Raw genomic sequence first — 11,074 nt, 5'->3', positions numbered from 1 at the left:
TCTCCACGCCGCCCCGCCCGTGGCCCGGCCCCGGAGTCTCCTCCCCTTCCTGATCCTCCAGCTCCGTCCGGAGAGTTTGGTTTGAACTTTTGAACTCACCAATCAGCGCCCGGTGCCGGCCCCTCTCCGCCGGCCTCGCAGGCGGGGCGCCCGCCAGGTGCCGCGCAGCCGGAGGCGGCCCCGGGGCCGGGCGGGGCGCAGGGCCCGCCCCCCGGCGGCCGCGGGTATATAGGGCGCCGGGGCGGGCCGTCGGGCCACTTCTCCCCCGGATTCCTTGGTAATCTGTCAGTGGGAGGTCCTCATTCCGATCCCTCGCGTCTCTCAGCCCCTCCGAGCCCTACAAGTCTCAGCCATGGTGAGTTGTGGAGATGGGGGTCCCCGGGGGTGGGGGTCCCCGGGATTGGGGGTCCCCGGGCGGCGGTATGTGGGGCGGGGAGAGGGAGCCCTCCGCGGAGCGGCGGGACCCGGGTGCACGTGGGACCGCATCCGGAAGCCTCCGGGCAGAGTGGCTCCCGGGGGCAGAGTGGCTCCCGGGGACCGGGCAGGGAAGCTGACCTCGCCGGGCAGACCCGGCTCTGGGCTGGAAGGCGCGGCCGGCCCTGCCCCCGGGGAAAGGGGAAGCCCTCTCGGTCTCGATGAGAGGGGATCGTCCTGGCGCCCGCCATCGCCCGAGGACGGCTAGGGAGCCTTCAGATGGGTTCCCAAGGGCTTGTGGAAACTACGAATCCCTCCCTCCTCATCTCCCCGATGACCTCACCCTCCCGTGCGCACTGGAAGCACCTGGGGCACCTCGTGCGCTTCCGCCTGGAGGTGCGGGCGGCCCCCCCTCCCCGCCCTCCGGCGCCCGGTGACTCGCTGCTGAGTCACCTGTGGCAGCGCTCCCTCCGGGACAGGCTCCCCTGCACCAATCCACCTGGGGGCCGGCGCAGCTCCTCCCCCGGCGTCCCAGCCTGGATTTCTGGGGCTCATTTAGAGGGCTGTTTATAGCCGAAGCCAGCTTTTTAAAAACAAGCCCATGAAAGGACATTTTCTTGTAAAACCACAGAGTAAACTAGTACTGACGACGTATTTGTAGTTTTAAAGAAACATGAAACTATACCCTTGAGTACTTTCTATGTAACTTCCAGAGGTATTGAAAACAAGAGCCTCTCTGTTGGTCTGCAATAAGCCACGTTTTAAAACCAGTATTTATGTATCCACTGTTTCAAAACAGTATCTTTTAAAAAGAAGAAACAGTATCTTTAAAAAAGAATAGCCGGCAAGTTACATTCTTCAGAGATTACCGCAGTTACCAAAAGTATGTCTGACTGGAACCACTTGAGAGCTTTTCACCAAGCAAACCCCAAAATGCTGGTAAAAAGTGTAGTTAAGAAATTACTGTTCTAAAGCAGCGATTTTAACCAGTGTGTCACAAGAATTTTTAAAACATGCAATACCTGACCAACTTAGTTAGGGGCACTGACCTCATTTCCCTTAGATTGTCAAAAAAATTTATTTTTCAGTATGCTGCAGAATGTTAGTGACTAGTTTATGTATGCCATGAGATGAAAGGAGTTGAAAATCGATGGTTTAAAGGGCAGCAGACCTATTACAACAATAACATGTTACATTAATAGTTTTTAATAGAGGTTGCCAGTTCCATCCCAGGTCAGAATGCATATGGGAGTCAACCAACAAATACATAAGTGGAACAATGTGGAGAGCAACGACAGTGTTTGGGCAGGTTCAAGCCTCGGACTGATGAGAGGGCACAGTTCCCTCGTGGCCACATGCAAGTCCCAACTTGGAGGGAAAGGTCCTCCCAGCACAATTGTAGCCAACAGTTATGGTTATAAGCTTGATCCTAAGGTCTGAACATGTGGCCCCACATGCCAGAGTGATGTGGGCTTGATAGAGTTCAGGTGCATGTAATTAAGTAGATTCTAAACCCACAAGAATGTTGTAAACAGCTGAAACCAGTTTGGCTCAGTGGATAGAGCATTGGCCTGCGCACTGAAAGGTCCCAGGTTCGATTCCGGTCAAGGGCATGTACCGTGGTTGTGGGCACATTGCCAGTAGGAGGTGTGCAAGGGGCAGCTGATCGATGATTCTCTCTCATCAATGTTTCTAACTCTATCCCCCTCTCTTTCTCTCTGTAGAAAATCAATAAAATATATATTTTAAAAAAATGTTGTAAACATCTTGACCACACCCTTACTTTGCCTCGTGGCATCTGACTATAAAATAGAGACAGCTTACAGGCCATGGTGCTGTCTTTCTCCAGAGAGGGCAGCGGCCCTCTGAGGCCCAGCTTTCATTCTCTTGTCTGTCTTTTCTAATGCTTTGCCATGGCCGAGCCAGCCCACCACAGAACAACAAATTGATGTTGCTTTTCCATCCCCCCCTTCTCTAAAATCAATCAATAAATAAGAGAGACAGTGGCTACTTATCCAGTTAAAGCTAAACTGACTCTATTATCTACGTAGGTCTGTCCATCTCCCTAGTGGCCATGGGGTAGTGGAGGGCACAAATTAAACAAGGAATCCAGTTGGCCTGTTGAGCAATGAAAGAAAGTTTGGGGGCTCAGAAGGTTTCAGTAGAAGTGTTTCATTAGATTGAGAGTATCTTCTGAGATTCTTCATCTCCTCGGACCTGGTTCTGTCACTGTCAGATCTCTGACTCCAACTTTCTTGAGCTGTGGGATTTCCAAAGTCTAGTTAAAGGTAAACATGATGCAATGGCAAATAGTCATGGGTTCATTAGCACAGACAGCTCCTTTCTCCCACAGCCCTGGAGCTGGCGACCGCGTGCAGGTGGCCCCGAGCTTGCTGATGTGAGCAGGAGGCCTGATTGTTTTATGGGGAGTATAGGCGGGGAGGAGGGACCACAGTTCAAGGTTTATTTATAATCAAGAGTGATTAGGGTTTTATTGTCTCAGGTTATGAAACTAGACTCTTGGAGATCTTAGCTGGTGTTGAATTTTCTTTAACTAGTTTCCCATTAGTGGCTTTTAAAAACTTGAAACCTTATTTGAGGAAAAGGGGAGATATTTATTGTCAACATTTTGAAAGTCCTAGAGTAACCAGTCCCCCAAGTAACCAAAATAATACAGTAAATACTCTTTTTTTGTTTGTTTGGTTTTTTTTTCCCCCCTCTTAAGTCTGTGGGTATAGATTTTCATTGCCTTGTTTTACTAAACAGGAATGAATTTGGTAACAAACTATATTGTTCAGCAAATAAAGGAAATCTTTCTCAATAATACTGTTAAATCCTTGAAACTAGATTTTTCCCACACTTGCCAGGGATGTATGTACATTTTACTAGGAAACTGCTAATTTCCAAAATTGTTAGTAAAGTCTTGGCTTTTATTTACATGTGTCTCCCCCCCTCCACCCCTACCTTCCCTCAGTGAAGGGAAAATGTTCCTTAAGATTGAATTCAGAGTTAGAGAGCTGCCTCTGACCAGTTTTTAAAATGCAGCTAACCACTGCTTATTTGGCACTTTCTCCATGAGTCATGTGGCTGAAGTTTGCTGGTTTAAACTGGTTTTAAAGGGAGGGAGAAGCTCTTTTACTATTTATTTACTTTAAAATATTTTTATTGATTTCAGAGAGGAAGGGAAAGGGGGGGGAGAGAGAAAAACAAAACAAAACACATCAATGATGAAAGAGAACCAGTGACCAGCCGCCTCCTGCAGGCCCCACTGGGGATCCAGCCCACAGCCCAGGCATGTGCCCTTGACCAGTACGAACCTGGGACCTTTCAGTCTGCAGGCTGACACTCTATCCACTGAGTCAAACCGGCAAGGGCAAGCTCTTGTCTTTTAAAGAATGGGATTAAAGAGGGACCAGAATGAGCTCAATAGTTACACAATCTCACAGAATGAATCACTGCTGAAAGATGAATTTTTGCATGCCTTTTAAGGGCTCAGACAGCATATTTTCCAGGAACTGGGGGAAATGGATTACAGCAGCTTTGTTTCTCTGAGGTGGGTAGAAGCCTGACCTCTAATGTGGCTACAAAGGAAGGGTCTGGTCTCTAGCCTGACTAATAGTTAATTAACATGTCTTTGGTTTTCACAAGCTTTTTTTTTTTTCTTTCTGAATCGGTCTTCCACAGACTTGTTGCTTATGCAATAGTCCTGGGGCAGGAGTGGCCTTGAGAAAGTTGATGAATCTATCCTGAAGTTTAATTAGTCACCTCGGTGTGAATCATTCCTGAATGTCCCATCTGATGTGTCACTTTCTGACATTTTCCTTCTTCCTACCACAGCGTGAGTGCATCTCCATCCATGTTGGCCAGGCCGGTGTCCAGATAGGCAATGCCTGCTGGGAGCTCTACTGCCTGGAACACGGCATCCAGCCCGATGGCCAGATGCCAAGTGACAAGACCATTGGCGGGGGAGATGACTCCTTCAACACCTTCTTCAGTGAGACAGGCGCTGGCAAGCATGTGCCCAGGGCAGTGTTTGTAGACCTGGAACCCACAGTCATTGGTGAGTTAACCTCAGTAACCCGAGTAAGACACACATGTGCCCTGGGGTCTGGGACACAAGGTGTGTCCAGGGGGCTCCATTGAGGCCTTGGGGTTGAGCAGGCTTGTGCAGGTGGTTAGTGATGGGTGGCTGCTTTGGTTCCCTTTTGCAGATGAAGTTCGCACTGGCACCTACCGCCAGCTCTTCCACCCTGAGCAGCTGATCACAGGCAAGGAAGATGCTGCCAATAACTATGCCCGTGGACACTACACCATTGGCAAGGAGATCATTGACCTCGTCCTGGACCGAATTCGGAAACTGGTAAACAGTATTTTATTTAAAGTGGGGTGAGCCCTAGTCAGTTTGGCATTTTTAAATTACTTTAAAAAATAAATGAAATAGGCCTTATTAAATAACTCCATTTCTAAACTAGACAGTCCTGGGTGTGGGACTACTATTTGGGGTAGGGATAAGAACGAAGGCAAAAGAGCAATGCCTTACAAGCAGATTCGGACAACTGCTCATTCAGTGAGGGCATTTTACCAGGAGTCGGGGTGAGAGCAAGGGGCCTGAATAGTTTGACCAGACATATAAGCCCATGAGACATCCTTGTTCATATTAGTCAGTCAGCTTCCCTGCTTCAAGCTGAGACATACCTTTTTAGGATATCTTAGTCACACTGAATGAGTAGGTGGCTGATTCTGACATGTAACTAAATGATCAAACTTTGAAAAGAAAAATCTGGGCTGTTGCCTTATGTTGGTACAAAAAGTTCAGGGCTCCAGAAGCCAGTATAGCACTGATTAGAAATGGTCAACTCTGGAAATGTTGAACAACACTGAAAGGGGAGCTCCTTTATTATATAGAATATACACTGAGTGGCCAGATTATTATTATTTTATATATATATATATACTGAGTGGCCAGATTATTATGACCTCTGAACACATAATAATCTGGCCACTCAGTGTATATCCTATATAATAAAAGGCTGATATGCAAATTGTCCCCTCCACTGGCAGGTAGGCTGGCTAATAGCCCATGTCCCCTCTCCCTGGCCAGCCTGGCCGGATCGCACCCATGCATGAATTCATGCACTGGGCCTCTAATAATACAAACTCACTCACTCTAGAGGCCCAGCACGAAACTCATGCATGGGTGCAGTCCCTAGGTCCGGCTGCTGATTGAAGTGTGAGTGTCTGGCATGGAAGGGCAGCTGACCTCTGGGTCCCTGTGCGCCCCCCTCTGCCTGAGTCATTGGGCCTCCGCCCAGCTTCCTCAGTGTTTGGGAGCCGGGCAGCAGCCCCACTATCCACCTGCACCAACTTGGCCTGGTGCCACCTACTCACATGCTCCACCATCCTGCTGTGGTCTTGCGCCCACCATGTTTCGCACTGCCCTCCCTTAGTGGTCAGAACACATAGCAAGTGGTCGAACTCTTGGTCGAGAGGACAATTTGCATATTAGGCTTTTATTAATTATATATTATATATCTATCCTATATAATAGAGCAATATGCAAATTGACCATCACTCCAACACAAGATGGCCAGCAGGGGAGGGACCAGGTCTGCAAGGGAGGGCAGTTGGGGGCAATCAAGCCTGCAGGGGAGGGCAGTTAGGCGTGACCAGGCCAGCAGAGGAAGTTGGGGGTCTGCAGGGAAGAGCAGTTGTGTGGGGACCATGCCTGCTGGGGAGGGCAGTTAGGGGCAAAAAGGCTGGCAGAGGAGTGGTTAGGGGGTGTTCAGGCTGGCAGGCAGAAGCAGTTAGAGGCAATCAGGCAGGCAGGCAAGCAGTTGGGAGCCAGCAGTCCTGGATTGTGAGAGGGATATCCTAGGATCGTGCCTAAATGGACAGTCGGACATCCCTTGAGGGGTCCCAGATTGGAGAGGGTGCAGGCTGGGCTGAGGGACACAATACCCCCCATCCCCTGTGCATGAATTTCATGCACTGGGCCTCTAGTTTAAAAAAAAAATACTTTTATTGATTTCAGAGAGAGGAAGGGAGAGAAAGATAGCACACCCCACACTGGGGATCGAGCCCACAACCCTGGCATGTGCCCTTGACCGGAATGAGACCTGGACTCTTCAGTCCGTAGCCTGATGCTCTATCCGTTGGGCCAAACCAGCTAGGGCAGAGCTCCCTTTTAGAAGCAAGTGTCATCACTGAAACGAGGAAGGCATTGAGATAGAAAACCAAAAAGCAGCAGGCTTGCTTTTCTAATAGCTCAGGTGATGTGGACTTGCCCTGTGGCAGAAAAATCTTAGGCAATTGTGTTCGCTTCAATGACGTTGATTACTTATGTTTGGGTCATTTTAAGATCTGGCAGTCAGCTGACTCTGTTCCTTAGACATGTGGGCAGCTTGTAAGTAATTAACTCAAAATCAAGAATGAATGCTTGGGTAGACTAGCTTGTTAGCTACTAAATCCAGCCACAACTGGTCTATTCTAAAAAGAATGGCCTTGCATCATTCATGGCTTGATACTTTTCCAGATGTTTATCATGGTCGCCCCAGCAAAATTGGGTTATTGGTTCCTGTGTTTGCAAGTCAGGCTACAAGCACTGACTTGGAAATCAGGACAAGCCATTGAGGGTTTGTGAGTGAAGTTCTTTACCAAAACCATTGTATTTGGCCTGGTGTTACTACTGTGTCCATATGAGGAATGGATGTAATTGGTAGACTAGGGTTTGCCTCCTACATTGATCTCATTCAATGCAGGGATCTCCTGGAGAAGTGAGCTCTGAGGGGTTGGTAGAGAATGTCCACAAATCTCAGCACTTTTGAGAAGGGTTGTCAACAGAATACTTTGAGAGGTCAAAATAATCTTGGAGTTGGCGAACCAGAACAGCTCAGTTAGTGGTGAAAGGCCCTCACAGTCTTATGGAACCGCGACAGACATCACCTTTCCTGAAATGGCTGGGCTTTCAGGTAGCTGGTGCTCACGGTGCCAGGCACTGTCCCAAGAACTCCTGTAGTTCTCCACAACCTGAGGTGGACCACCATTCTTCTCGTTTACTAAATGAGAAAACCGAGATGAAGAAATGAATTTGGGCCCTAGCTCGTTTTGTTCAGTGGATAGAGCTTCGGCCTGCGGACTGAAGGGTCCCAGGTTCGATTCCGGCCACAGGCACGTGCCTGGGTTGCGGGCTCGATCCCCAGTAGGGGGTGTGCAGGAGGCAGCCAATCAGTGATTCTCTTCTATCATTGATGTTTCTATTTCTCTCCCTCTCCCTTCCTCTCTGAAATCAATAAAGAAAATATATTTAAAAAAGAAAAAGAAATGAATTTGGTCAAAGTCACACAGCAGGCCCTGGTAGAGCCAGATCCAGACCCAGCCTGATTCCGAAATCTGGGCATTCCACGGGGTTGTTCTGTTGTATTCCGGCTCCGAACGCCTCTGCCAGGTCTCGGTGAGACGGACACCCATTGTGCAGAACTGGTGGTCCCAGGCCTGCCCTCCAGAGCTCTCCGTTGATAAGAGTTGCTGCTCTTGTTCTGTCGCAGCAAGGGCACCAGAGGCCGCCCTCCAGTCACTAACACTTGGCCCTGCATCCCTTCCAGACTCATGATTCCTCTGCCTTTAGAGATGAGAACATCTCACTTTAAAACAGCCTTTTAGAAAAAGAAAAAAAAAATAGCCTTTTAGCAGATTTTCCCTCCCCCAGGAGTTGATGGTGAAAAGTTTCTCTGAATCACTTAGCACTTTGGAAGCTTTTTGCAACTGCTTTCCTAGCAAATATTCAAAAGAGCTTTAAAATCTCAATCAGTGTAGTAATTAAGGATTTAAGGAAGTCACTACAGCTTTGACCAAGGCTAAAATGAACACTTTTCTTTCTTTCCTGACAGGCTGACCAGTGCACAGGCCTTCAGGGCTTCTTGGTTTTCCACAGCTTTGGTGGGGGCACCGGTTCTGGGTTCACCTCTCTGCTGATGGAACGGCTCTCTGTCGATTATGGCAAGAAGTCCAAGCTGGAATTCTCCATTTACCCAGCCCCCCAGGTCTCCACAGCTGTAGTTGAGCCCTACAACTCCATCCTCACCACCCACACCACCCTGGAGCACTCTGATTGTGCCTTCATGGTTGACAACGAGGCCATCTATGACATCTGTCGTAGAAACCTCGATATTGAGCGCCCAACCTACACTAACCTTAACCGCCTTATTAGCCAGATTGTGTCCTCCATCACAGCATCCCTCAGGTTTGATGGGGCTCTGAATGTTGATCTGACTGAGTTCCAGACCAACCTGGTACCCTATCCCCGCATCCACTTCCCACTGGCCACATATGCCCCTGTCATCTCTGCTGAGAAAGCCTACCATGAACAGCTTACTGTGGCAGAAATCACCAATGCATGCTTTGAGCCAGCCAACCAGATGGTGAAGTGTGACCCTCGCCATGGTAAATACATGGCTTGCTGCCTTTTGTACCGTGGTGACGTGGTCCCCAAAGATGTCAATGCTGCCATTGCCACCATCAAGACCAAGCGCAGCATCCAGTTTGTGGACTGGTGCCCCACTGGCTTCAAAGTTGGCATTAATTACCAGCCCCCCACTGTGGTCCCTGGTGGAGACCTGGCCAAAGTGCAGCGAGCTGTGTGCATGCTGAGCAACACCACAGCTATTGCTGAGGCCTGGGCCCGCCTGGACCACAAGTTTGATCTGATGTATGCCAAGCGTGCCTTTGTCCACTGGTACGTGGGTGAGGGCATGGAGGAAGGAGAGTTTTCTGAGGCCCGGGAGGACATGGCTGCCCTGGAGAAGGATTATGAGGAGGTTGGAGCAGATAGTGTTGAGGGAGATGATGAGGGTGAGGAGTACTAACCTGTCAGCTGTGATGTCACACTCCAATGTCTTGGGATTGTTTTATTTCTGTTGTTCTGTGAAGTCTGTTGTGTCCTAAATTTTGCAATAAAGTTTTCATTTTGAATGTCAAACTGGCTTGTTCTGTATCACAGTAAATATTATACTTGCCTCTTAATTCAAGGCCAGTCAGGGATGGAAGCTGGCCGACAGACCATCCTGATCATTTGATCAACTTTCCCAGTGACTTCAGTGTGGCATGCATTGTGCTGAGTGGTTGGTCTGTTTCATTTAAACCTGATTTGATGAGTGGTGATAAAATCATATAAGTGAGGCAACAGCCTCCAGATTGGGCCAGTTCCTCAAACCAGCGAGGATGTGTCACCTGTAGCTATTGAAATGCAGATCCAAGCTTCAGATGCTGCATTTTCAACTTCTTCCAGCTGATGCTCTTGGTCTATCAAAATTCAAACAACCAGTCAGGCTGCCATGAGGTATGTCAGTATTTAATAAAACACTGGAGTCACATGGGCAAACCTTTGGGATTGTGTTGATAAATTCCATACTTAGAGCCCTGTGTGGTAGCTCAGTGGTCAGAGCATCAGACCGTGCACCAAAGGGTCATGGGTTTGATTCCTGGTTAAGGGCAGGTACCTGGGTTGCAGGTTCATCCCCAGCCCCTGTCAGGGTGCATGCATGCAGGAGGCAAACGATCAATGTATCTCCCTCCCCACACCCCCGCTTTGAAAAAGCAATGGGAAAAATGTCCTAGGGTGAGAATTAAAAATAAATTCATACTTAGACAAAACCTACAATGGCAAAGATGACCGTACTTCGCAGATTTGCTGCTTAGAGGAAGTGAAGTTGGCTGAGACAAAATTAGGAGTTACAGGTGGTTGTATTGTTGGTACATGACCAAGGTGTGTCCGGAATATTTGAAGCAGGGACCCAGGAAAATTGAAGAACGATGTGCATGTAGGAAAGATTGGAGAGGGGAGTGCCCTCATGATGGAAGCAGTGTGGTCCTTAAGGGGGCAGAGGGACTAGGAGGTAAGGGTGGGGGAGAAAGGGGCAGTAATGCGAGTGGCTGGGGAGCTTGGTGACGTGTTCAGGGGCCAGTGGTGTGGCTGAGAAGGTTGAGCTGAGCCATGGAAAAGGACAGGATGACCAAAGGGCCGGGGCTCGTGCAGAGGAAGGGGCCAGTTTGGTGCTTGGGAACTGGCCTGGGTGGAAACGCCCCCCCTAGTGGCAGGAGATGGAGACTGCGGAGCTGCAGACGTGTTTCCTTTGCTCCCTGGTGGCTCTCTTCCGATGGTGCTCATTTGCCATCTCTCTCCCGCTGGTTTTCACCTTTACCCCCTTGCTCACCCTCTGGCTGTTAGAGAAGAGCATCTGCAATGTGCCTGTCCCACCTCCGAGCGCAGGGCACTGTGTCCGAGGGAGGTGTTGTGCTCAGGGAGGGTCTCACCGCATTCAGGTGCAGCCCTGGCCTTATGCCCTCAGGCCCGCCCCATCCTGGAGTACAAAGCCAGCTATTTCTGCTTACCTATGGGGCAGATTCCTTCTGCAGCCCGCGAGCATCGCGGTCAGGATGAACATGAACCTTGAGTAAGCCGGCCGCCGGCGCAGCCAGCAGAGACCTTCGTACTTTGCAGATTTGCTGCTTAGAGGAAGTGAAGTTGGCTGAGACAAAATTAGTAGGAGCTACAGGTGGTGTGTTATTGGTACTTGACCCAAGGTGTGTCCGGAATATTTGAAGTAGGGACCCAGGAAAATTGAAGAACCATGTGCATGTAGGAAAGATTGGAGAGGGGAGAGTG

The 11,074-nt window shown here is 49.3% G+C and overlaps 1 protein-coding gene across 1 annotated transcript; it reads left to right on the top strand.

Moving 5' to 3' along the window:
- Positions 1-200: 200 nt before the first annotated feature.
- On the top strand, positions 201-9,388 carry TUBA1C (tubulin alpha 1c). The gene is made up of 4 exons (XM_084877482.1): positions 201-355; positions 4,252-4,474; positions 4,626-4,774; positions 8,301-9,388. The coding sequence occupies exons 1-4, from the start codon at positions 353-355 to the stop codon at positions 9,273-9,275; spliced, it is 1,350 nt and encodes a 449-aa protein (XP_084733608.1). The 5' UTR covers positions 201-352; the 3' UTR covers positions 9,276-9,388.
- Positions 9,389-11,074: the final 1,686 nt, after the last annotated feature.

Source organism: Pipistrellus hanaki, assembly GCF_964339955.1.
Source record: "Pipistrellus hanaki genome assembly, chromosome: 3".
Lineage (NCBI taxonomy): Eukaryota > Metazoa > Chordata > Mammalia > Chiroptera > Vespertilionidae > Pipistrellus > Pipistrellus hanaki.
The sequence above is the reverse complement of the archived record's forward strand: the minus strand, read 5'-3'. Positions and strand labels throughout refer to the sequence as shown.

Bases quoted from the DNA above. Each gene is read 5' to 3' on its own strand.
- TUBA1C (XM_084877482.1), top strand. The intron at 4,475-4,625 runs GTGAGTTAACCT...TCCCTTTTGCAG, and splicing joins CCTGGAACCCACAGTCATTG to ATGAAGTTCGCACTGGCACC. The intron at 4,775-8,300 runs GTAAACAGTATT...CTTTCCTGACAG, and splicing joins TGGACCGAATTCGGAAACTG to GCTGACCAGTGCACAGGCCT.